The sequence below is a fragment of the Leucoraja erinacea genome, unplaced genomic scaffold (genome assembly GCF_028641065.1).
Source record: "Leucoraja erinacea ecotype New England unplaced genomic scaffold, Leri_hhj_1 Leri_66S, whole genome shotgun sequence".
Taxonomy (NCBI): Eukaryota; Metazoa; Chordata; class Chondrichthyes; order Rajiformes; family Rajidae; genus Leucoraja; species Leucoraja erinaceus.
Genome location: NW_026576586.1, coordinates 250,194 through 275,000, shown reverse-complemented (window position 1 = coordinate 275,000; position 24,807 = coordinate 250,194). Strand labels below are relative to the sequence as shown.

Below are 24,807 nucleotides of genomic sequence, written 5' to 3'. Positions count from 1 at the left end.
CCAGCACTTGTGCCCGTTTAGAAATGATACGCAATTGCCTTGAAATCGTGTACGCGCGGATCGATACGGCTAACTAAACCGCAAAGTTTCATTTTCCACAAGCGATTTAAAACAATATTACCCGCGCCTTTCTAATCATTTCTACACAGTCTTGCCCGCTTGTGTGTGTGTGTGTGTGGGGTGGGTTGTAGTGGAGGGGAGCTTATATTCAGGGATGGGACAGCGACTCGGAGAGCTAAGGAAATAGGCAACGTTTCGGGTCGAAACCCTTCCGGGTTTCGGCCCGAAACGTTGCCTATTTCCAGATGGGTTTCGGCCCGAAAAGTTGCCTATTTCCTTCGCTCCATAGATGCTGCTGCACCATAACTCAGCGGGTCAGGCAGCATCTGTGGAGAGAAGGAAAGGGAGAGGTTTCGGGTCGAGACCCTTCTTCATAGCGCTGGTCTGTAAGGTGACAGCCCGACCCCCAACACAACACAACACAACACCCTCGTTGGCAATTGACTCGTTTATTACAATCTGCATCACGCTTGGAATTCCCCGCTACAGCGGGATATTCACGGCCGGTTTCACGCGCGTTGTCCCCGCGAAACAAAACGGATCTCATTCCGGAGAATCACCGGGTGCTGGAATCTGGAACAGGACACAAAGCGCTGGAGGAACTCAGCGGGTCGGACAGCATCTGTGGAGAAGGGTCTCAGCCCGTTCCTTCTCTCCACAGATGCTGCCTGTCCAGCTGAGTTACTCCAGCACTTTTGTGTGTGTGTGTGTCCGTGGAGGGGATGATGTGTCGGGTTGGGGCGCTTCTTCAGCCCCCACAGACGCCGAGGTGTGTGGGTGTGTATGTGTGGAGAGGCGGGCGTGTTCACAGCTTGGCCCGCGGGCCGTCCTGGCCCGGCGGGGGGTAGAAAGCCCAGCTGGCCCGCGGGCAGGGGATGCCGGCGATGGGAGCGTGAACCGTGGAGTCCGGGATGTTGAAGGCCGACAGCACCGCCAGCGAGTCGTCCTTCACCGAACAGCACACGTCCGTCAGCTGCAAGACACAAACACACGGCCATGATCACATTGAATGGCGGTGCTGGCTGGAAGGGCCGAATGGCCTCCTCCTGCACCTATTGTCTATTGACACCCACTCACTACCGCGGGGAAACAACGCGCCCTCCAGCTCAAGTTTGCACGTTCTCCCCGTGACCTGCGTGGGTTTCTCCGAGATCTTCGGTTTCCCCCCACACTCCAAAACCGTGCAGGTTTGTAGGTTAATTTGCTTGATAAAAGAAAAAAGTAAAATAGTCCAAGTTGGCGATATGCAGAGTACTGCCCTCCCGACTATAACACTCACAAGGTTCAGAAGGGTCTCTGTGAGAAAAAGTGTTTCCTCGTCTCCGTTCTAAATGACTTTACCCCTTATTCTTAAACTGTGGCCCCTGGTTCTGGACTCCCCCAACATCGGGAACATATTTCCTGCCTCTAGCGTGTCCAAACCCTTAATAATCTTATATGTTTCAATGAGATCCCGTCTCATCCTTCTAAACTCCAGAGTGTACAAGCCCAGCCGCTCCATTCTCTCAGAGTAACTCAGCGGGACGGGCAACATCTCTGGAGTGAAGGAATGGGTGCCGTTTTCGGGTCGAGACCCTTCTTCAGACACTACAGACGCCACCCCGGGCGGCCACGATCATTGTACTTCCACTGTTTTACTTTCCCGCTACATATAGTGGCAAAGGTTCAGCGGTACTCGGGCGCGGCGTGAGATTGCCAGTTTATAGAGGCCAGTCTGCGCTCTTATACTCGCTGCCATCTCTCGCTCGCTCACTCGCTCACTCAGTTTTATTCATGAGTACACACAGACTTTCGAAATAATTCAAGATTGTGGTGATGTTAAAATTTCACCCCCGCTGTTCCTGTTCGAGTTCTCGTTCAGCGAAAGGTTATTTATGTTATTAATTTTTAAAAACGAAACCTTGAAGCATTTTAAGGTTATTTTTCGGCAGACAAAAATGCTGGAGAAACTCAGCGGGTGAGTGAGGCAGCATCTATGGAGCGAAGGAGCAGGTGACGTTTCGGGTCGAGACCCTTCTTGAGACTGATGTGGGGGAACCCCCCTCCCCCCCCACCACCACATCAATCTGAAGAAGGGTCTCGACCCTACTCCTTCGCTCCATAGACGCTGTGGTTTTGGAGACGTGACATTTTAGAATCAGGAGCGTTTCATCGCCATTTGTACCCAAAGAGAGCAATATTCTTACTTGTTCACCACACGCCCACGGACACAGTTCGCAGAAAGAACACATATAATAAAACTCACAAAAATAAATTCGGCACCGAGTATAGACACAAAAAGCTGGAGTGATGCCGCGGGGACAGGCAGCGCCTCTGGAGAGAAGGAATGGGTCACGTTTCGGGTCGAGACCCTTCTTCAGGCGCATGTTCTCCACAGATGATGCCTGACCTGCTGAGTTGCTCCAGCATTCTGTGTCTTTATTTCAAAAAATAAAATAAAAAGTACCCGATGCAGAAGGTTCAAAAATCCAAACCCGGGCTAAAGTTGGGAACCACATTGAGAAATGTGTGAAATCCCAGCTGATGCAATTTGCAAAAATATATGATTAAAAAAATGGTGTCAGGAAGATGGTGATGAACGAACTAGGGAACAATGAGAAAGACAAAGTCCTCTGTCTGGAGATGAGGCAGGAGAGTTCACTGGTTCTCCATTAGCAGAGTCCTCGGTCAGAGGAAGGGTCTCGACCCGAAACGTCACCTATTCCTTCGCTCCACAGACGCTGCCTCACCCGCTGAGTCTCTCCAACATTTTTGTCCACCTTCGATTGTTCCAGCATCTGCAGTTCTTTTCTCAAACATGAAGATAACTTTCAGTGTTTGTTTTTTTAAATTCTGACGTTGCAGAGACACTTGTAAAAATAACTAGAAACTAGACTTTTATTTTTTTTTAATAATGTGTAATATTAGAAAAAGTATTCCTGAAGGTTAAAAAAGAAAAACCAATATTAAAGCATGGAGGTAGTCGGGTTTAAGCAGCTTGTTGCACGAGGCAGAATAATGTGGTTCCGGCAGCTTGTGGCGACAAAAATAGCGCTGGGGTTTCGCGCTCAAGAAAACGGCCTCGCTTTGTCGTCTAAAACACGGCCCGATCAAGTTTACAGAGCGCTGTGTTTAAAATGTATAAACTCGCCGCGTCTGTATAGGAAGAGCGGCTGGGCTTGTACACTCTGGAGTTTAGAAGGATGAGACGGGATCTCATTGAAACATATAAGATTATTAAGGGTTTGGACACGCTAGAGGCAGGAAACATGTTCCCGATGTTGGGGGAGTCCAGAACCAGGGGCCACACAGTTTAAGAATAAGGGGTAAGCCATTTAGAACGGAGACGAGGAAACACTTTTTCACACAGAGAGTTGTGAGTCTGTGGAATTCTCTGCCGGTTCTCTGGATACTTTCAAGAGAGAGCTAGATAGGGCTGTTAAATATAGTGGAGTCAGGGGATATGGGGAGAAGGCAGGAACGGGGTACTGATTGTGGATGATCAGCCACGATCACATTGAATGGTCGAAGGGCCGAATGGCCTCTACTCCTGCACCTGTTGTCTATTGAATATTGAAGGAATTGCAGATGCTGCTTTACACGGAAGACAGAATTGTTTACTGTGTGTGTGTGTGTGTTTTTCATTGTTACCGCTGCTGGCAAATTCATTTCACTTGCACTTTATGTACAAGTGGAATGGGCGAGTAAAACTGATATTACTATTGATAGATACAAAACGCCAGAGTGACTCAGCGGGACGGGCAGCATCTGTGGAGAGAAGGAATGGATGGCGTTTTCGGTGTCTGTAGAAGGGTCTCGACCCGAAACGCCGCCCACTCCTTCTCTCCACAGATGCTGCCGGCCCCGCTGAGCCACTCCGGCGTTTTGTGTCTATCTTCTCTCCGATCTTACGCGGTAACATTGACCCCATTTCCCCATTTCCAGCATGTTGCATCTAACATTACAATGTAAACGCGGGCTAGGCAAGACAGTGAACAATATAGAAACATGTGTGGCAGGTTTTATCATTCAATATTAACAAAAACGTTCGCTAAAAAAATCACTCTTTGCGTTCCCCTTCCAGTCCTTCAGCGAAAGTTGATTTTAAATATTGAATGATAAAACCCGAGAAACATTTGTATATAGTGTTCATGGTTTTTTCCCTGACGGTGTACGGGCATTTTTATAAACATTGTAAAGGATATTTTAATCGGGCAGCATTTCCCCAGCCACTGTGCCCGACACAGATCTATCAGCCCGGTGTCGTTAGCAGGCGATGATCAGTCAGTCAGCCGCAGCCAGTTAAAAATACATCGACTTAATCACCAATAAAAAAACTGAAAGGAAGAATATATAAACCTCGTGTTACACGCGCCTTGGAGTTCCCCTAAAGAAACAATAACAACATTTTCGTATGCCATTTCGAAACCTTTTAAGTATATAAGAAAGACACAGGGCGTGTTTTCACCCGGTTTCTCAATCCATTCGATCGATGCGCGCTGTCTAATCGATGCAAACTGGTTATTCCAAGGGCGAGCATTTATTTCACTGCTCACGGTTCCCGTGGACTTTATGGAGTGTTTGGGTATTATTCGCCTCCCACTGCTGTTCACAATAAGAAGTATCTTTGATAATATTGCCGGCAGCAGCAGCAGCAGCAGCAACAGCGCGGTTCATGCACTTCAACACCACTCAGCTAGATTTTAGATTCAGGAGTGTTTCATCGCCATTTGTACCGAAACAGAACAGCGATATTCTTACTTGCAGCAGCACCACACGCCCACAGACACCGTCCACAGAAATAACATATATAATACAACTCACAAAAATAAATTCGGTACCTAGTATAGACACAAAAAGCTGCAGTAACTCAGCGAGACAGGCAGCGTCTCTGGAGAGAAGGAATTGGCGACGTTTTGGGTCGAGACCCTTCTTCAGATCCATGCAACGACCAGGTTCAGGAATAGCTGCTTCCCCACAGCCATCAGGTTATTAAACCTGACTCGGACAAAACTCTGAACATTAATAACCCATTATCTGTTATTTGCACTTTATCAGTTTATTTATTCGTGTGTGTATATATTTATATAATGGTATATAGACACACTGATCTTTTCTGTACTCATGCCTACTATGTTATGTTGTGCTGAAGCAAAGCAAGAATTTCATTGTCCACACTTGACAATAAACTCTCTTGAATCTTGAATCTTGAGTGATGTCTGACCTGCTGAGTTGCTCCAACATTCTGTGTCTTTCTTTCAAAAATAAAATAAAAGGATTTGAGTATAGGAGCAGGGAGGTTCTACTGCAGTTGTACAGGGTCTTGGTGAGACCACACCTGGAGTATTGGGTACAGTTTTGGTCTCCTAATCTGAGGAAATACATTCTTGCGATAGAGGGAGTACAGAGAAGGTTCACCAGACTGATTCCTGGGATGTCAGGACTTTCATATGAAGAAAGACTGGATAGACTCGGCTTGTACACGCTGGAAATCAGAAGATTGAGGGGGGATCTTATAGAAACTTACAAAATTCTTAAGGGGTTGGACAGGCTAGATGCAGGAAGATTGTTAGGGAAGTCCAGGACAAGAGGTCACAATTTAAGGGTAAGAGGGAAGTCTTTTAGAACCGAGATGAGAAAAACATTTTTTACACAGAGAGTGGTGAATCTGTGGAATTCTCTGCCACAGAAGGTAGTTGAGGCCAGTTCATTGGCTATATTTAAGAGGGAGTTAGATGTGGCCCTTGTGGCTAAAGGGATCAGGGGGTATGGAGAGCAGGCAGGTACAGGATACTGAGTTGGATGATCAGCCATGATCATATTGAATGGCAGTGCAGGCTCGAAGGGCCGAATGGCCTACTCCTGCACCTAATTTCTATGTTTCTATGTTACCCGATGCAAAAGGTTCAGAAATCCAAACCCAAGCTAGAGTTAGGAAACTTATACATGAATAACATTGAGAAATGTGTGAATTCCCAGCTGATGCATTTTGCAAAAATATATGATAAAAATGGTGTCAGGAAGATGGTGATGAACGAACTAGGGAACAATGAGAAAGTCAAAGTAGACAAAAGTACTTGAGAAACTCAGCGGGTGCAGCACCATCTATGGAGCGAAGGAAATATTTCCTTCGCTCCATCGATGCTGCTGCACCCGCTGAGTTTCTCCAGCACTTTTGTCTACCTTCGATTTTCCAGCATCTGCAGTTCCTTCTTAAACAATAAGAAAGACAAAGTCCTCTGTTTGGAGATGAGGCAGGAGAGTTCACTGCTTCTTCCTTTAGCAGTGCCTTCAGTCTGAAGAAAAGTCTCAACCCAAAACGTCACCTATTTCCTTCGCTCCATAGATGCTACCTCAGCTGCTCAGTTTCTCCAGCATTTTTGTCTACCTTTGATTTTTCCAGCATCTGCAGTTTCTTCTTAAACATTAAGGCAGAGATAAGATAGATTCCTGATTAGTACGGGTGTCAGGGGTTATGGGGAGAAAGGAGGAGAATGGGGCTAGGAGGGAGAGATAGATCAGCCCTGATTGTGTGCAGTTTTGGTCCCCTAATTTGAGGAAGGACATTCTTGCTATTGAGGGAGCGCAGCGTAGGTTTACAAGGTTAATTCCCGGGATGGCGGGACTGTCATATGCTGAGAGAATGGAGCGGCTGGGCTTGTACACTCTGGAGTTTAGAAGGATGAGAGGGAATCTCATTGAAACATATAAGATTATTAAAGTTTTGGTAGGAAACCAAACAGTTCATTGGCTATATTTAAGAGGGAGTTAGATGTGGCCCTTGTGGCTAAGGGGATCAGAGGGTATGGAGAGAAGGCAGGTACGGGAAACTGAGTTGGATGATCAGCTATGATCATATTGAATGGCGGTGCAGGCTCGAAGGGCCGAATGGCCTACTCCTGCACCTAATTTCTATGTTTCTATGAAACAAGTTCCCGATGTTGGGGGAGTCCAGAACCAGGGGCCACAGTTTAAGAATAAGGAGTAACCCATTTAGAACGGAGACGAGGAAACACTTTTTCACACAGAGAGTTGTGAGTCTGTGGAATTCTCTGCCTCAGAGGGCGGTGGAGGCCGGTTCTTTGGATGCTTTCAAGAGAGAGCTAGATAGGGCTCTTAAAAATAGTGGAGTCAGGGGAGAAGGCAGGAACGGGGTACTGATTGGGGATGATCAGCCATGATCACATTGAATGGCGGTGCTTGCTCAAAGGGCTGAATGGCCTACTCCTGCACCTATTGTCTATTGTCTATTGATTGAATGGCAGAGTAGACTCGAAGGGCCGAATGGCCTAACCCTGCTCTTATCCTGATACCAATACCAATATTGAAACCAACCATCATCATGTAGATTATTAAATGTGTATCTGTGTGTAAATAGATCTGTAAAACTGCAGTGTCATAATCTAATTGTTGTGATGGATCAAACACTCTTAGTCCCGATTTACTCCAGATTGTGTGCCCACGTATTGTAGTGAATCATTTAAGAAACATAGCCAGTGACAGCGTTTGAGAGGAATGAAGATTTCCTTTCCTGCAGCTGTACACTCTTACAGAGAAGGCATCATGATTTTCTATGAATTGTCTTCCATGTTTGCAAATGGTGGGCAGCAGTGATTGATGGGGAGCGAGCGAGGGGGGTGGGACTGTCTGGTCACATAACACCAACAGCTGTTCCGGAGATTCTTAGAAAGTTTTGTGAAAGAGTGTTGCCCAATCAATCCCTCCCTCCTGACATTACATTTCACTCCCCCTATTCTCTCCAAGGACCAGTCGCACCCAGGTCACTCCCTCTTCCCCCCTCTCCCATCGGGCAAGAGGTACAGATGTGTGAAAACGAACACCTCCAGATTCAGGGACAGTTTCTTCCCGGCTGTAATCAGGCAACTGAACCATCCTCTCACCAACTAGAGAGCAGACCTGACCTCCCATCTACCTCATTTTAAGAATAAGGAGCAAGCCATTTAGAACGGAGACGAGGAAACACTCGAAGGGCCGAATGGCCTACTCCTGCACCTAATTTCTATGTTTTCTCACAGAGAGTGGTGAGTCTGTGGAATTCTCTGCCTCAGATGGCGGTGGAGGCCGGTTCTCTGGATACTTTCAAGAGAGAGCTAGATAGGGCTCTTAAAGATAGCGGAGTCAGGGGATATGGGGAGAAGGCAGGAACGGGGTACTGATTGGGGATGAACAGCCATGATCACATTTAATGGCGGTGCTGGCTCGAAGGGCCGAATGGCCTACTCCTGCACCTATTGTCTGTTGTCTATGGTTGACAGTGCTGAGGTTATTCAATGGCTCTGTCAACTCTGACACTCCACCCCTGACCAATACAATGGCAGGAGCAGAGCATTTGTAGCTTAGAGATACAGCATGGAAACAGGCCCTTCGGCCCACCGAGTCCGTGCTGACCAGCGATCATCCCATACACTAGTTCTATCCTACACACTAGGGACAATTTACAGAAGTCAATTAACCCACAAACCTGCACGTCTTTGGAGAGTGGGAGAAAACGGGAGCACCCGGAGAAAACCCACGTGGTCACGGGGAGAACGTGCAAACTCCGTACAGACAGCACCTGTAGTCAGGATCGAACCTGGGTCTGTGGCGCTGTGAGGCAGCAACTCTACCGCTGCGCCATCCTGTACCTGATCCAAATCTATCCTCCTTCAATGCCCCATAGGAAAACTTTCCCCATGGGCAGTAGATCTTATAAAGGTGTGTAAAACCATGAGGGGGACAGATAGGGTGACTGGATAGAGTCTTGTACCCAGAGTATGGGAATTAAGAACCAGGGGCTGTAGGTTTAAGGTGAGAGGGGAACATTTAATAAGAACCAGAGGGGCAACTTTTCTACACAAAGGGTGGTGGGTGTCATATGAAGAAAGATTGAAAAGACTAGGCTTGTATTCACTGGAGTTTAGAAGGATGAGGGGATTCTTAGAGAAACATATAAAATTATAAAAGGACTGGACAAGCTAGATGCAGGAAAAATGTTCCCAATCTTGGGCGAGTCCAGAACCAGGGGCCACAGTCTTAGAATAAAGGGGAGGCCATTTAAGACTGAGGTGAGAAAAAACGTTTTCACCCAGAGAGTTGTGAATTTGTGGAATTCCCTGCCACAGAGGGCAGTGGAGGCCAAGTCACTGGATGGATTTAAGAGAGAGTTAGATAGAGCTCTAGGGGCTGGTGGAGTCAAGTGATATGGGGAGAAGGCAGGCACGGGTTATTGATAGGGGACGATCAGCTATGATCACAATGAATGGCGGTGCTGCCTCGAAGGTCCGAATGGCCTCCTCCTGCACCTATTGTCTACGTTTCTATGTGTATGGAATGAGCTGCCAGAGGTGGTAGTTGAGAGATATACTATTTAGAGAGCTAGATAGGGCTCTTAAAGACAGCGGAGTCAAGGGATATGGGGAGAAGGCAGGAACGGGGTACTGATTGGGGATGATCAGCCATGATCACAATGAATGGCGGTGCTAGCTCGAAGGGCCGAATGGCCTACTCCTGCACCTATTGTCTATTGTCTTTAGTCTTTAGAAGATGCGTAGACTATTTTCTAAATGGGTAGACAATTCAGAAATCGGAGGTGCAAAGGGACGGGAGAGCTGGTGCAGGATTCCCAAAACATTAATCTGCAAGTCGAATCCACAGTAAGGAAAACACAATACCAGTATTTATTTCAAGAGGACTAGAATACAAATACAGGGATGTAATGCTGAGGCTCTATAAGGTGTTGGTCAGGCCGCATTTGGAATATTGTGAACAGTTTTGGCCCCAGTGAATAGTGAAAGCCTTGGATAGGGTGGATGTGGAGAGGATGTTGCCACTAATGGGAGAGTCTAGGATTAGAGGTCACAGTCTCAGAATTAAAGGGGATATCTTTAGAAAAGAGATGAGAAAGAATTTCTTTAGACAGAGGGTGGCGAATCTGTGCAATTCATTGCCACAGAAGGATGTGGAGGCATTAGTTCATTAGTACGGGTGTCAAGGGTTATGGGGAGAAGGCAGGAGAAAAGGTTTGAGAGGGATAGATTTATTTTGGAGATACAGCGTAGAAACAGGCCCTTCGGCCCACCGAGTCCGCACCAACCAGCGTTCCCCGCACACTAACACAAGCCTACACACACTCGGGACAGTTTACACTTATACCAAGAGAACAAACACAAGCCAATTAACCTACAAACCTGTACGCCTTTGGAGTGTGGGAGGAAAGCAAAGATCTCGGAGAAAACCCATGCTAGTCACAGTGAGAATGTACAAACTCCATACAGACAGCTCCCGTAGTCAGGATTGAACCTGGGTCCCTGGAGCTGCAAGAGCTGTCAGGCAGCAACTCTAACACTGCGGTGATTCAGATCAGACAAGATTGAATGGCAGAGTAGATGCGCCAAATGGCCTGAGTCTGCTCCAAGAACCTATGAACTCATGAACATTTGGAGCTTTATGGTTAGGAAATGTTTAGAGGGTTATGGGTCAACAGACAATAGACAATAGGTGCAGGAGGAGGCCATTCAGCCCTTTGAGCCAACACCGCCATTCAATGTGATCATGGCTGATCATCCCCAATCAGTACCCCGTTCCTGCCTTCTCCCCATATCCCTTGACCACCAGTCCCTGCTCAATGTCCCATAGGGACAGACTGTCAGCACAATTTACTGACCATGGGCAGGAGAATCTTTGCCTGATATTTACCCCTAGCTGAGAATGAACTGAACCAGGAATCAAAACTCAGACGTATAGGAAACAACTGCAGGTGCTGGGGGACAGCGAAGATAGACGCAAAGTGCTGGAGTAACTCAGCGGATCAGGCAGCATCTCCGGAGAAAAGGACTGGGTGACGTTTCTCTACCTCTAGTGTCCAGTCCATATCTCAAGTCTTTCTCTCCCCTGACTCTCTGTCTGAAGAAGGACCTCAACCCAAAACACCACCCATTCCTTCTGTCCAGAGATGCTGCCTGTCCCGCTGAGTTACTCCAGCATTTTGTGTCTGTCTTCGATCAAAACTGGGACCATCGGTCAGATCCTCACTGTTATGATAAATGAAAGGACTTAAATTGCAAACAACATTGATACAGATGAACATGCAGATGGACCAATACTGTAACTACATTTGAATAACATTTGGACTGGTACATGCATGGGAAAGGTTTAGACAGAGAGATATAGGGCAAACGCAGGCTGGTGGGACCTGTGTAGATGGGACATGTTGGTTGGCATGGGCAAATTGGGCCGAACATGGATAGGTGACGTTTCACAGAGTGCTGGAGTAACTCAGCGGGTCAGGCAGCATCCATATCCATGTGCCTATCCTATCCATGTTCTCCACAGATGCTGCCTGACCTGCTGAGTTACTCCAGCACTCTGTGAAACGTCACCTATCCATGTTCTCCACAGATGCTGCCTGACCCGCTGAGTTACTCCAGCACTCTGTGAAACGTCACCTATCCATGTTCTACAGATGCTGCCTGACCCGCTGATGTGCAGCACTCTGTGTGTCACATCCATGTTCTCCACAGATTGCAGACCCACTGAGTTATCCAGCACTCTGTAATCACCTATCCATGTGTCCACAGATGCTGCAGCACAGCTGACAACAAACTCTGTGTCTTATTTTGTAACTCAGCATGTGCAGTTCCTTGTGTGTCCACACCTGCAAACACTCCCTGCGACTGAGTCATAACACCTCAGGATTTATGTATGACAAAGGCAAAAGTATTTACACGTTCCAGGAAATCTTTAGTGGGGCAGAAGTCAATCTAAATATAGCTTTTTTACTGAACGCACATTCAAGTCCAAATGCTTGGGTGAAACTCTGGAGAGCAGTGGTGCATGGAGTGCATCTTATTACAGAGTGGGCTAACCTGGATTGGAATGTTTCACCAGATATATGGCCATCTTTACATGGATAGGACAGGTTTGGTGGGATGCGGACCAAATACTGGTAGGTGGGACTAGTGTAGCTGGGACATGTTGGCCAGTATGGGCAAGTTGGGCTGAAGGGCCTGTTCCCACACTGTATCACTCTATGACTAGTGTAGCTGGGACATGTTGGCCAGTATGGGCAAGTTGGGCTGAAGGGCCTGTTTCCACACTGTATCACTCTATGACTAGTGTAGCTGGGACATGTTGGGCCAGTATGGGTAAGTTGGGCTGAAGGGCCTGTTTCCACACTGTATCACTCTATGAGGCCAGGGACTGTGTGGAGTTAAAGCTTCTGCCCAACCAAGCAAACTGACTCTAGCAAATGGGCACCATGAATGCTGGTTGACGATGAATGTCTCGGGACTTCAGGGGAACCTGTGCATGAGGCAGTGAACCAACCAAGACATTCCACTCTAGCTTAAGCTGCGGCTAATTGCTCCACTGAAAGCAAGCATACTGTCTGGTTACAGTATAGAAAACATGGGAAATAGGTGCAGGAGTAGGCCATTCAGCCCATCGAGCTGGCACCGCCATTCAATATGATCATGGCTGATCATCCACAATCAGTACCCCGTTCCTGCCTTCACCCCATATCCTTTGATTCCTTTAGCCCCAAGAGCTAAATCTAACTCTCTCTTGAAAACATCCAGTGAATTGGCCTCCACTGCCTTCTGTGGTAGAGAATTCCACAGATTGGTTTGGGAACAGCTCTGCCCAAGACCGCAGGAAATTACAGAGAGTTGTAGATGTAGCCCAGTCCCACACACACCACACTCCCCACCATTGTAGATGTAGCCCAGTCCCACACACACCACACTCCCCACCATTGTAGATGTAGCCCAGTCCATTACACACACCACACTCCCCACCATTGTAGATGTAGCCCAGTCCCACACACACCACACTCCCCACCATTGTAGATGTAGCCCAGTCCATCACACACACCACACTCCCCACCATTGTAGATGTAGCCCAGTCCATCACACACACCACACTCCCCACCATTGTAGATGTAGCCCAGTCCATCACACACACCACACTCCCCACCATTGTAGATGTAGCCCAGTCCATCACACACACACACACCACACTCCCCACCATTGACTCCATCTACACTTCACGCTGCCTCGGGAAAGCAGCCGACATCATCACTGAGTTGTCCCTGTCCCACCCTGGTCATTCCTTCTTCTCCCCGCTCCCGTCCGGCAGAAGGTACAGAAGCTTGAAAGCGTGCACCACCAGACTCAGGAACAGCTTCTTCCCCTCTGTTATCAGGCTTCTGAACGGCCCTTCCATAAGCTAGGGTACTGTCCGATTCACCTCTACCCCATTGCGGACATTGGACTTTGTCTGTGGAACTGATGCGCTACAATGCTGAGAACTACATTCTGCACTCTGTATCTCCCCCTTTGCTCTACCTTCAGTGTATTTATATTTGGTGTGCCGTTTGACTGGATGGCAGGCAAAACATTGTCGCTGTACCTCAGTACACATGACAATAGTAAACCCAAGCCTGCACCTGAAGGATAGCTCCCTCCACAACTTAGTTATCGAGCTGTATAGGATGAAAACAAGGCCATTCAGCCCAACTTGTCCTTGCGAATCAAGTTAGCACACTGGGCTAGTCCCATTTGCCTGCATTGGCCCATATCAACAGTCAAGAGGGCTTTATTCCTCTAAACCAGGAGGCCGAGGGTGACCTTATTGAAGGAATGAATAAGTTTATTGGCCAAGTATTCACATACAAGGAATTTGCCTTGGTGCTCCGCCCGCAAGTGACAACATGACATACAGTGATAGTTAGGAATGACACATAAATCATTAAACATTAATAATAAAACATTATTGATTAAACAGGTGAATTGAATAAAATACCAGAGCAAAAGGAGGCTACAGGTCTTTGCTTAATGAGTAGAGCTACTACTCGTGGATAAAAGCTGTTTTTATGTCTGTATTGAGGTGTACAAGATCATGAGGGGCACGGATAAACGCTCACAGTCTGTTTCCCAGGGTAGAGGATTCTACAACTAGAGGGCACAGGTTTAAGGTGATAGAGGAGAGATTGAAGAGGGACCTCAGGGGCAACTGTACCACTCAGAGGGTAGTGTGTATCTGGAACGAGCTGCTTGAGGATGCTGTAGAAGCAGATATAATTATGTTATAATACATCAGTCTATGAAAGTAAGTATGCAGGTACAGCAGGCAGTGAAGAAAGCCAATGGCAAGTTGGCCTTTATAACAAGAGGAATCGTATATAGGAGCAAAGAGGTCCTTCTGCAGTTGTACAGGGCCCTAGTGAGACCACACCTGGAGTATTGTGTGCAGTTTTGGTCCCCTAATTTGAGGAAGGACATTCTTGCAATTGAGGGAGTGCAGCGTAGGTTTACAAGGTTAATTCCCAGGATGGCGGGACTGTCATATGCTGAGAGAATGGAGCGGCTGGGCTTGTACACGCTGGAGTTTAGAAGGATGAGAGGTGATCTTATTAAAACATATAAGATTATTAAGGATTTGGACACGCTAGAGGCAGGAAACATGTTCCCGATGTTGGGGGAGTCCAGAACCAGGGGCCACAGTTTAAGAATAAGGGGTAAGCCATTTAGAACGGAGATGAGGAAACACTTTTTCACGCAGGAAGTTGTGAGTCTGTGGAATTCTCTGCCTCAGAGGGCGGTGGAGGCCGGTTCTCTGGATGCTTTCAAGAGAGAGCTAGATAGGGCTCTTAAAGATAGTGGAGTCAGGGGATATGGGGAGAAGGCAGGAACGGGGTACTGATTGGGGATGATCAGCCATGATCACATTGAATGGCAGTGCTGGCTGGAAGGGCCGAATGGCCTACTCCTACACCTGTTGTCTATTGATTTTATTTATTTCATTAAAAAAAATAATAATAATTTTTGTTATAAGCAATTGTACAAAAAGAAAATAATTGACATGATAGTTATGCAATTTTCGTACTGCCTCAGTTTTAACATTTTATGAACTAATAACTAGATAGGAAAAAAAGAAAAAGGAAAAAAAGGGAAATTAAGATAAAAAGAAAACAAAAAGAAAAAAATTTAAAGAAAAAGAAGAAAAAAAAATCCCCGGAACTAACAAAGGTGATAGAAAAGCGGAGATATATCCCACTGCCCTTCCGTATGTCCACACACCCAGCCCTACCATCGGTTTTGAGTTTGCCTGATACAATTTAAAGTATTGCATAGGTTATACTATTTGAGTTCAACCATTATGTTGTTGAAGAAATTCAATAAAAGGAGACCATATTTTTGAAAATTGATCTGGTTTGTCAGTCAAGACAAACCTTATTTTTTCTGGATGTCGTGTCTCGGTCATTTCTGTGATCCACATCTTCACTGTGGGGACTGTTATCTTTTTCCAGAATTTAAGTATACGTTTGTTCGCAGTTATTAAACCGTAGTCAAGGAAGTGTCTTTGAAATATCATTAGATTAGGGCAGCCCTCTGACACTCCTAATATTATTAGTTTTGGATCTGGCTGCAATTGAGTTTTAAGTGTTTTTGAGATAATATTGAATATTCCTGTCCAGAAGTTTTGTATTTTTATACAGGATACAAAAGTATAAGTTAGGGTGGCTTCTGAAAGTGACATTTATCACAGAGAGGTGAGACAGTTGGGAAGATCTTGTTCAATTTGGTCTTTGAATAATATAGAAACATAGATAATAGGTGCAGGAGTAGGCCATTCGGCCCTTCGAGCCTGCACCTCCATTCAATATGATCATGGCTGATCATCCAACTTAGTATCCTGTACCTGCCTTCTCTCCATACCCCCTGATCCCTTTAGCCACAAGGGCCATATCTAACTCCCTCTTAAATATAGCCAATGAACTGGCCTCAACTACCTTCTGCGGCAGAGAATTCCAGAGATTCACCACTCTCTGTGTGAAAAAAGTTTTCCTCATCTCGGTCCTCATCATTTCCTCCTTATCCTTAAACTGTGACCCCTTGTTCTGGATACCTATGCAATACTTTCAATTGTATCAGGCAATGCCTGGCATTTAAAGAACAGTAATGTATGTATTGTAGGCTTTCATCCCATATACCTTTCGAAGTGGGTAAACCCAGCTTGTCCTCCCATGATCATCTCAGAGGGTGGGGTGTCAATATTTAGAAGGGTGTTATAAACGTAAGATATCAACTTAATTGTACCGGCATGTCTATTCAAACAATCGACTAATATATCTGGACCCATAAGAGGACAGTCTTGTGTATATGTTTTCACGTAATCTCGGAGTTGGAGATATCTAAAATTATTATTGGCATTCATCATATTTCTCCTGCAGTTCTTGAAACGAGGAGAGAGTCCCTTCTGATAGAGGTCTCCCACAGTATTGATTCCCTGATTCGTCCATTGATCAAACACCACATCTAAATTAGATGGTTTAAACAAGGGATTATTTGCAATAGGAAGAAGGAGAGACATGTTTCTCAATTTAAGACTGAGTTTCTGCTGTTTCCAGATATGAATGGCACTATGTATTATCGGATTTTGCTCATACGTTGACTTATTCAGATGTATTGGAGATGGGAGAATGGAGCCTATACATAACGGCAAACAATCTTCCCTCTCCATTTTTAACCAATTTACATGGTGACGCATTGTCCAACCCGAACGTTGCATTTTTAATACTAGTTGCCTAGTAGTAAAAAAGAAAATTAGGTAGAGCTAATCCTCCATTTTCTTTGGGTTTGCAGTCTATTGTTATTTAAAAGACGTTTGGACTGATACATGGGCAGGAAGGGTTCAGAGGGATATGTGCCAAATATAGGCAAATGGGACTAGCTCAATATGCAAACTTGCTCAGCATATACAAAGTGGGCTGAAGGGCCTGCTTCCCTGCTCTACTGTTCTATATTCAAATCATACTATATGTGAGTACAATAGATCCTCTTCTGGAATAGCACACAATGTATGTGGTGAACATGATGCAAAGATCAACTCACGTCTGCCAACCAATAATCCATACCCCTCCATTCTCTGTATTCCGTATGCCTATCCTATCCATGTTCTCCACAGATGCTGCCTGACCCGCTGAGTTACTCCAGCACTCTGTGAAACGTCACCTATCCATGTTCACCACAGATGCTGCCTGACCCGCTGAGTTATGGTGCAGCAGCATCTATGGAGCTAAGGAAATAGGCAACTTTTCGGGCCGAAATCCTTCTGGAAATAGGCAACGTTTCAGGCCGAAACCCTTACGGGTTTCGGCCCGAAACGTTGCCTATTTCCTTAGCTCCATAGATGCAGCCTGACCCGCTGAGTTACTCCAGCACTCTGTGAAACGTCACCTATCCATGTTCTCCACAGATGCTGCCTGACCCGCTGAGTTACTCCAGCACTCTGTGAAACGTCACCTATCCATGTTCTCCACGTCACCTATCCATGTTCTTCACTCCACAGATGCTGCCTGACCTGCTGAGTTACTCCAGCACTCTGTATCTTCTTTTGTATCTCAGCATTTGCAGTTCCTAGCATCTCCAGTCTTGCAACCCTAACATGCGTCATAACACCTCAGCATTTATTGATGACAAACATGCAGATGATTCTATGGGCAGAGCTCTATGAAATCACTTATCACAACCTCATGAAATATGATGTCTAGGACCTTCGTAGGGCGGCACGGTGGTGCAGCGGGTAGAGTTGCTGCCTCACAGCACCGGAGACCCGGGTTCCATCCTGACTACGGGCGCTGTCTGTACGGAGTTTGCACGTTCTCCCCGTGACCTGCGTGGGTTTTCTCCGGGTGCTCCGGTTTCCTCCCACACTCCAAAGACGTGCAGGTTTGTAGGTTCATTGGCTTGGTATAAAATGAAAAGTTGTCCCTAGTGGGTGTAGGATAGTGTTAGTGTGCGGGGATCTCTGGTCGGCACGGACTCGGTGGGCCGAAGGGCCTGTTTCCACGCTGTATCTCTAAACTAAACTAAAAATAAACACTCAATTGGAAACGAGAATAATTATCTCTAATGCAGTTGAAAGCCGAAAGTAATCCTTTGCACCTGTCTGTAATTTAAAAAAATTGAACACTGCCTGGAAGAAGCACAATAAAATGAAGACCAGTTTTAAAAGATGTGTTTGCGACTTCAAGAGAGTCAAGAGTGTTTAATTGCCTTAAGTACTGGCAATAAAACATTGACAATAGACAACAGGTGCAGGAGTAGGCCATTCGGCCCTTCAAGCCAGCACCGCCATTCAATGTGATCACAGCTGATCATCCCCAATCAGTACCCCGTTCCTGCCTTCTCCCCATATCCCCTGACTCCGCTAGCTTTAAGAGCCCTATCTAGCTCTCTCTTGAAAGTATCCAGAGAACCGGCCTCCACCGCCCTCTGAGGCAGAGAATTCCACAGACTCACAACTCTCTGTGTGAAAAAGTGTTTCCTCGTCTCCGTTCTAAATGGCTTACCCCTTATTCTTAAACTGCGGCCCCTGGTTCTGGACTCCCCCAACATAGAGAACATGTTTCCTGCCTCTAGCATGTCCAAACCCTTAATAATCTTATATGTTTCAATGAGATTCCCTCTCATCCTTCTAAACTCCAGAGTGTACAAGCCCAGCCGCTCCATTCTCTCAGCATATGACAGTCCCGCCATCCCTGGAATTAACCTTGTAAACCTACGCTGCACTCCCTCAATAGCATTGACATTCTTACTTACTGCAGCTTTATAAAACCGTTAACGCAATAACTCACAGATAAAGATAATTATCAATAATATTCAGTTATGCTTGGTGACAAACTTTATTTATACATTTTCTACCCTTTATTAGAATTGGAAATTGTCTTTAACTGACACAATACCAGTTTGCTTAATGGGTATCTCCGGTGATAGTCGTACAGCGTGGGGAAAAGCCTTGGTCCAAACCCGGCCATTACCCCTTATTTAAGAATATAGCCATTTAGAACGGAAACGAGGAAACACTTTTTCCACCCAGAGAGTGGTGAGTCTGTGGAATTCCCTGCCTCAGAGGGCGGTGGAGGCAGGTTCTCTGGATGCTTTCAAGAGAGAGCTAGATAGGGCTCTTAAAGATAGCGGAGTCAGGGGATATGGGGAGAAGGCAGGAACGGGGTACTGATTGGGGATGATCAGCCGTGATCACATTGAATGGCGGTGCTGGCTCGAAGGGCCGAATGGTCTACTCCTGCACCTATTGTGTATTGTCCATGCCCCCAAGATGCCCCATCCAGTCTAGTCCCATCTGCCCACATAGAGCCCATATCCCCCTAAATGTTGCATATCCATGTGGTGTCTGAATGTTATTTAAGTGTTGTTATTGTACTTGCTTTGGCAGCTTGTCCCACATACCCACCGCCCTGTGTGTGAACATAATTCCCCTCAGCTTCCCCCCCCTCACCTTAAACCCTTGTCCTCTGGTTCTTCATTCCCCCACCCTAGGGGTAACTGTCTCTGGGCATGGCTTTACTTCTGTGTCCAACACATGCACTCATTATAGTATCACACCTTTTTGTCATCATCACACGCACACACACTCACACAAGCACACCCACCCACATGCAGACACACTGACACACACGCACGCACGCAGACACACATGCAGACACACTGACACACTCACACGCACACACATTCACACACTCACACACACACACACACTCACACACTGACACACTGACACGTAGACACACACACACTGACACACTCACACACACTGACACGCAGACACACCGACACACACACACACCCACACGCTGACACACTCACAAGCAGACACTCACTTCAAGGGGTCACAGCTTAAGGATAAGGGGGAAATCCTTTAAAACCGAGATGAGAAGAACTTTTTTTCACACAGAGAGTGGTGAATCTCTGGAACTCTCTGCCACAGAGGGTAGTTGAGGCCAGTTCATTGGCTATATTTAAGAGGGAGTTAGATGTGGCCCTTGTGGCCAAGGGGATCAGAGGGTATGGAGAGAAGGCAGGTACGGGATACTGAGTTGGATGATCAGCCATGATCATATTGAATGGCGGTGCAGGCTCGAAGGGCCGAATGGCCTACTCCTGCACCTAATTTCTATGTTTCTATGTTTCTATCTTTCTCACATGCGCGCACACTCACACACTGACACACTTACACGCTGCACACACTCACACACAGACACACACACACACGCAGACACACTCACACTCATACTCACATGCACACACTCACACACACACACACTCACACACACACACACACACACACACACACACACACACACACACACACACACACACACACTGACACTCACACACACACACACACACACACACACACTGACATACACACACTGACACACACACACACACACACACACACACACACACACACACACACACACACACTCACACACACACATGCACTAACACACAGATACACACACACAGGCACACAGATACACACACACTGACACACACACACTCACACACACACTAACACACACACACACACACACACACATACACACACTGACACACACACACTGACACACACACACTGACACACACAGTAACACACAGATACACACACACACACACACACACAGTAACACACAGACACACTCAGACACAGACACACACAGTAACACACACACCGACACACACTCACACACACAGTAACACACAGATACACACACACACACAGACACAGACACACACACAGTAACACACAGATACACACACTCAAACACAAACACACACACTCTCACACACACACACTCACACACACACACACCCCACCCTTTGACACTGAAGCACATGACTGTAGAGAACTAATATCCAGCACTGTCAAGGCTCCATGAAACTTCAAAGCCGTTTGCGAAGCACTCAGGCCGTAGAAGGTCAGGCTGTATCTCCTATAACAACAGGCCACTTTGGCTAAAGTACACTGCTCTGCCAGTTAGTCATTGCTTTTCTCACGCCATCAAGGGTCCCCTCAGCTCACAGACGCCCACCTTCAAAGCTACACATGTTTGGATCTTCCCCTACACAAAGCCACTGGCCCACTTTGCTTATCTCTCCAGTTCCCACACACCCAGGAGTGGCCAGGCTGGTGGTACATGATGTTGGAACGTGGAATGCCAGAGTGCGCAGGACAATGGTGGTGTGAGAGCGATGGGTTGGAGCCACACTGAGAAAATTCACAGGCAGATGCCTGCAGAGCCGGTTGCTTTGTGCACGCGGCCCTTTGGGAGATCAGCCTTTCTCTGAGCCGACCCCAGGAGGTTGAGACACAGAGACCCTGCTCTCCACACTCAGCGTGACGTCTATAGGGACACACTTACCTTAATGGGCCAGAGGTACACAAGCTAATAATTACACAAACAGAGAAATGGGATGGAAGGCAGCTTATAGATAGATCCCCTTCTGTGATAACACACCCATTATATAGCAAACAAAACAATGTCATCAAATAAGAATGGCAGCTGTCAATGCAAGATTCCCTTTGTTAACCATTGGAGGGTGATGCTCCCATTCCATAAACCTTCATGTTTCCATCCAGAATTCAGTTCAGTTCATTGTCACGTGTACCGAGGTACAGTGTAAAAGCTTTTGTTGCAATAGACAATAGACAATAAACAATATGTGCAGGAGTAGAGGCCATTTGGCCCTTCGAGCCAGCACCGCCATTCAATGTGATCATGGCTGATCATCCCCAATCAATTCCCCCGTTCCTGCCTTCTCCCCATATCCCCTGACTCCGTTATCTTTAAGAGCCCTATCTAGCTCTCTCTTGAAAGCATCCAGAGAACCGGCCTCCACCGCCCTCTGAGGCAGAGAATTCCACAGACTCACAACTCTCTGTGAGAAAAAGTGTTTCCTCATCTCCGTTCTAAATGGCTTACCCCTTATTCTTAAACTGTGGCCCCTGGTTCTGGACTCCCCCAACATCGGGAATATGTTTCCTGCCTCAAGCGTGTCCAAACCCTTACAATCTTATATGTTTCAATGAGATCCCGTCTCATCCTTCTATACTGCAGAGTATACAAGCCCAACCGCTCCATTCTCTCAGCATATGACAGTCCCGCCATCCCGGGAATTAACCTTGTGAACCTACGCTGCACTCCCTCAATAGCAAGAATGTCCTTCCTCAAATTAGGGGACCAAAAGTGCACACAATACTCCAGGTGTGGTGTCACTAGGGCTTTGTACAACTGCAGAAGGATAATAATAATAATAATAATAATGATATTACACTTTTATTGTCACTGTAAATACATACAACAAAATTCCAGGCGCACTGCCCGCACGGTGCTCCAACGCAACGGAGAAATAATAACGACAAAAACGTCATGGAAAACATCAAGTCGAGTCAGAATGTGCAAAATTTCACAGTATAGTGTTGAGGCAGTACAAAATATTGGCTCTGGGGGCTGTGTGTTCAGTGCAGAGTTCAGAGTGGTGACGGCCTTGGGGTAGAAACTGTTTGTTAATCTAGTGGTGTGTGATTTGAAGGAGCTGTAACGCTTTCCTGAGGTTATATACAATCATTTTACATTCTGGATTTAAAATCATGTACTGTGTTTTTTTAATATATATAATTTATGATGCTTTTGTAAGTAGACCAAGGGGGGCCCGTTGTGTCCCAGTCACATGGGAGGCCTGGTCCCCCCCAACGCAACCCGTCCCCCAACGCAATATTCCACCACTCACCCATAGCCCCCAACTGCGCTGGGGCTGCTCATTCGCCTTATTCACCCTCCCTCATTCTTTAAACTTTAAAAAAACGCAATTGCACTTGCTAGCTAGCAGGACTCGGTGTACTGTGACTTAAAAAAAATGCATTTGCACTTGCTAAGATTTTATACGTATTTTATGGTGATTTAGATGCAATGTATTTTTTTGTAATGTTGTCCCTTGTCTGGACCTTGAGTCCGAAATAAAGTTTATTATTATTATTATTATTATTATTATTATAATCAATAGATTGTATCTGTGTATAGTATTGTGTCATTTGATTGCAAAGCGTCCAAGCACTGTAACTTGGTATATGTAACAATAATACACTTAAACATTATATAACATAGAACAGTTCAGTGCAGGAACAGGCCCTTTGGCCCACAATGTCTGTGCTGAGCATGATGCCACATTAAAACAATTTCTGCCTACGGTGACCAGCACCCCTCTGTTAACAGCATGTGCCTATCCAAAAGCCTCTTAAATGCCACGATCACATCTGCCTCCACCACTAACCCCGGCTGTATGGTCCAAACCCCCGCCACCCTCTGTGTAAAAAACTTGCCCTTTCTATGCAACTAATGGCCCTGTTCTACTGTACGAGTTCATTCCAAGAGTTCTCCCGAGTTTGCCCTGATTCGAACTCGGAGATTTACGGTAATGGCCGCTCGTCGGTACTCGAGGCTCTCGTGGACATTTTTCAACATGTTGAAAAATCTTCACGAGTCTTCCCGAGCTTACCTGCCGTTAGTGAGTCTTCCCGACCGAGTACCTGCCGTTAGCGTTACGAGCCGCTAAGAGATGTCCCCGAGCTCCAACGTACCCACTACGTTCATTCTCCGTGCTTACCACGAGTTTGATTTTTTAAAAACTCGGGAGAGCTCTTGGAATGAACTCGTACAGTGGGACAGGGTCATCAGTGCAAGATGCTGCATTTTGGGAAGTCAAACCAGGGCAGAACCTACACAGTGACTGGCAGTGACTATGAGGTACCAAGGTCAAGCTCAGAGAGGGGATAGAGCCTTTTCTGTTGCTGCTCCGGCACTCTGGAACACCTTGCCGTTGCACATCAGACAGGCCCCCTCACTGTCCATCTTCAAATCCACCCTAAAAACTCATTTTTATTCTCTGGCTTTCGACACTGGCTGAGACATTGCTCCTGTTTTTAGTGCTTTTAATGTCTGTTAATTTTTACTGTTTTATAGTCCTTTGTTTTACGGTTTTTAATGGTTTGTAATAACTTCTTGTCCATGAGTTCTCATGTACAGCACTTTGTGGCAACTGCAGTTGTTTAAAGTGCTTTATAAATAAAGTTGTTATTATTATTAAGGGCTCTGGGTAGTGTTGTAGAGCAGAGGGATCTAGGAGTACAGGTGCATGGTTCCTTGAAAGGGGGGTCACGTGTAGATTGGATGGTCAAAATGACTTTTGGTACATTGGCCTTCATTAGTTGGCATGGTATTGAATTTAGAAATTGGAACATTATGTTCGAGTTGTGCAAGATGTTGATGAGGCTTCATTTGGAGTATTTTGTTCCGTTTTTGACACCTTGCTACAGGAAGGTTGTCATTAAGGTGGATATAGTGCAGAGAAGATTAACCAAGATGTTGCCAGCCATCGAGGACTTGAGCGATCGGGGGAGGTTGGGCTGGGTAGGACTATGAGAGGCTGAGGGGTGATCTTATAGAGGTGTATAAGACCATACGGTGAATAGACAGGGTGAATGCAGTCTTTTTTCCCAAGAACCCTTTTTCGCTGAAGTCCACCCTCCACCACCTCCAGTTTAAATTCCACCTGGAATATTTTTGGAGGACCAGGAAACTAAGAACCAAGAACCAAGTCATTTACCCAGAGTGGGGGAATGAAGAACGAGGACATAGATTTGAAGTGAATGGGGGAAGATTTAACAGGAACGTGAGGAGCAACATTTTCACACAGAGGGTGGCGTGTGTATGGAACGAGCTGCCAGAGGATGTAGTTGAGGCTGGTACAATAACTACATTTAGAAGACATTTGGACAGGTAAGGAAATTTGGAAAGATTTAGAGGGATATGGGCCAAGTGGGAGTAGCGTAGATGGGGCATGTTGGTGGGCACTTGGGGCCACTGTGTGACCATATGACTCACACCTTAAAGATATGCCCTCCACC

The 24,807-nt window shown here is 46.2% G+C and overlaps 1 protein-coding gene across 1 annotated transcript in view; it reads right to left on the bottom strand.

Annotated features, from left to right (window-relative positions):
- Positions 1 to 493: 493 nt before the first annotated feature.
- The window catches only part of acoxl (acyl-CoA oxidase-like), a gene marked incomplete at its 5' end in the record, with an annotated part of 270,744 nt that continues 246,430 nt past the window's right edge, over positions 494 to 24,807 (bottom strand). Inside the window, one exon of the mRNA XM_055631159.1 lies at positions 494 to 1,033. Within this exon, the coding sequence (XP_055487134.1) occupies positions 866 to 1,033 (168 nt within the window). The remainder of the gene's footprint in view (positions 1,034 to 24,807) is intronic.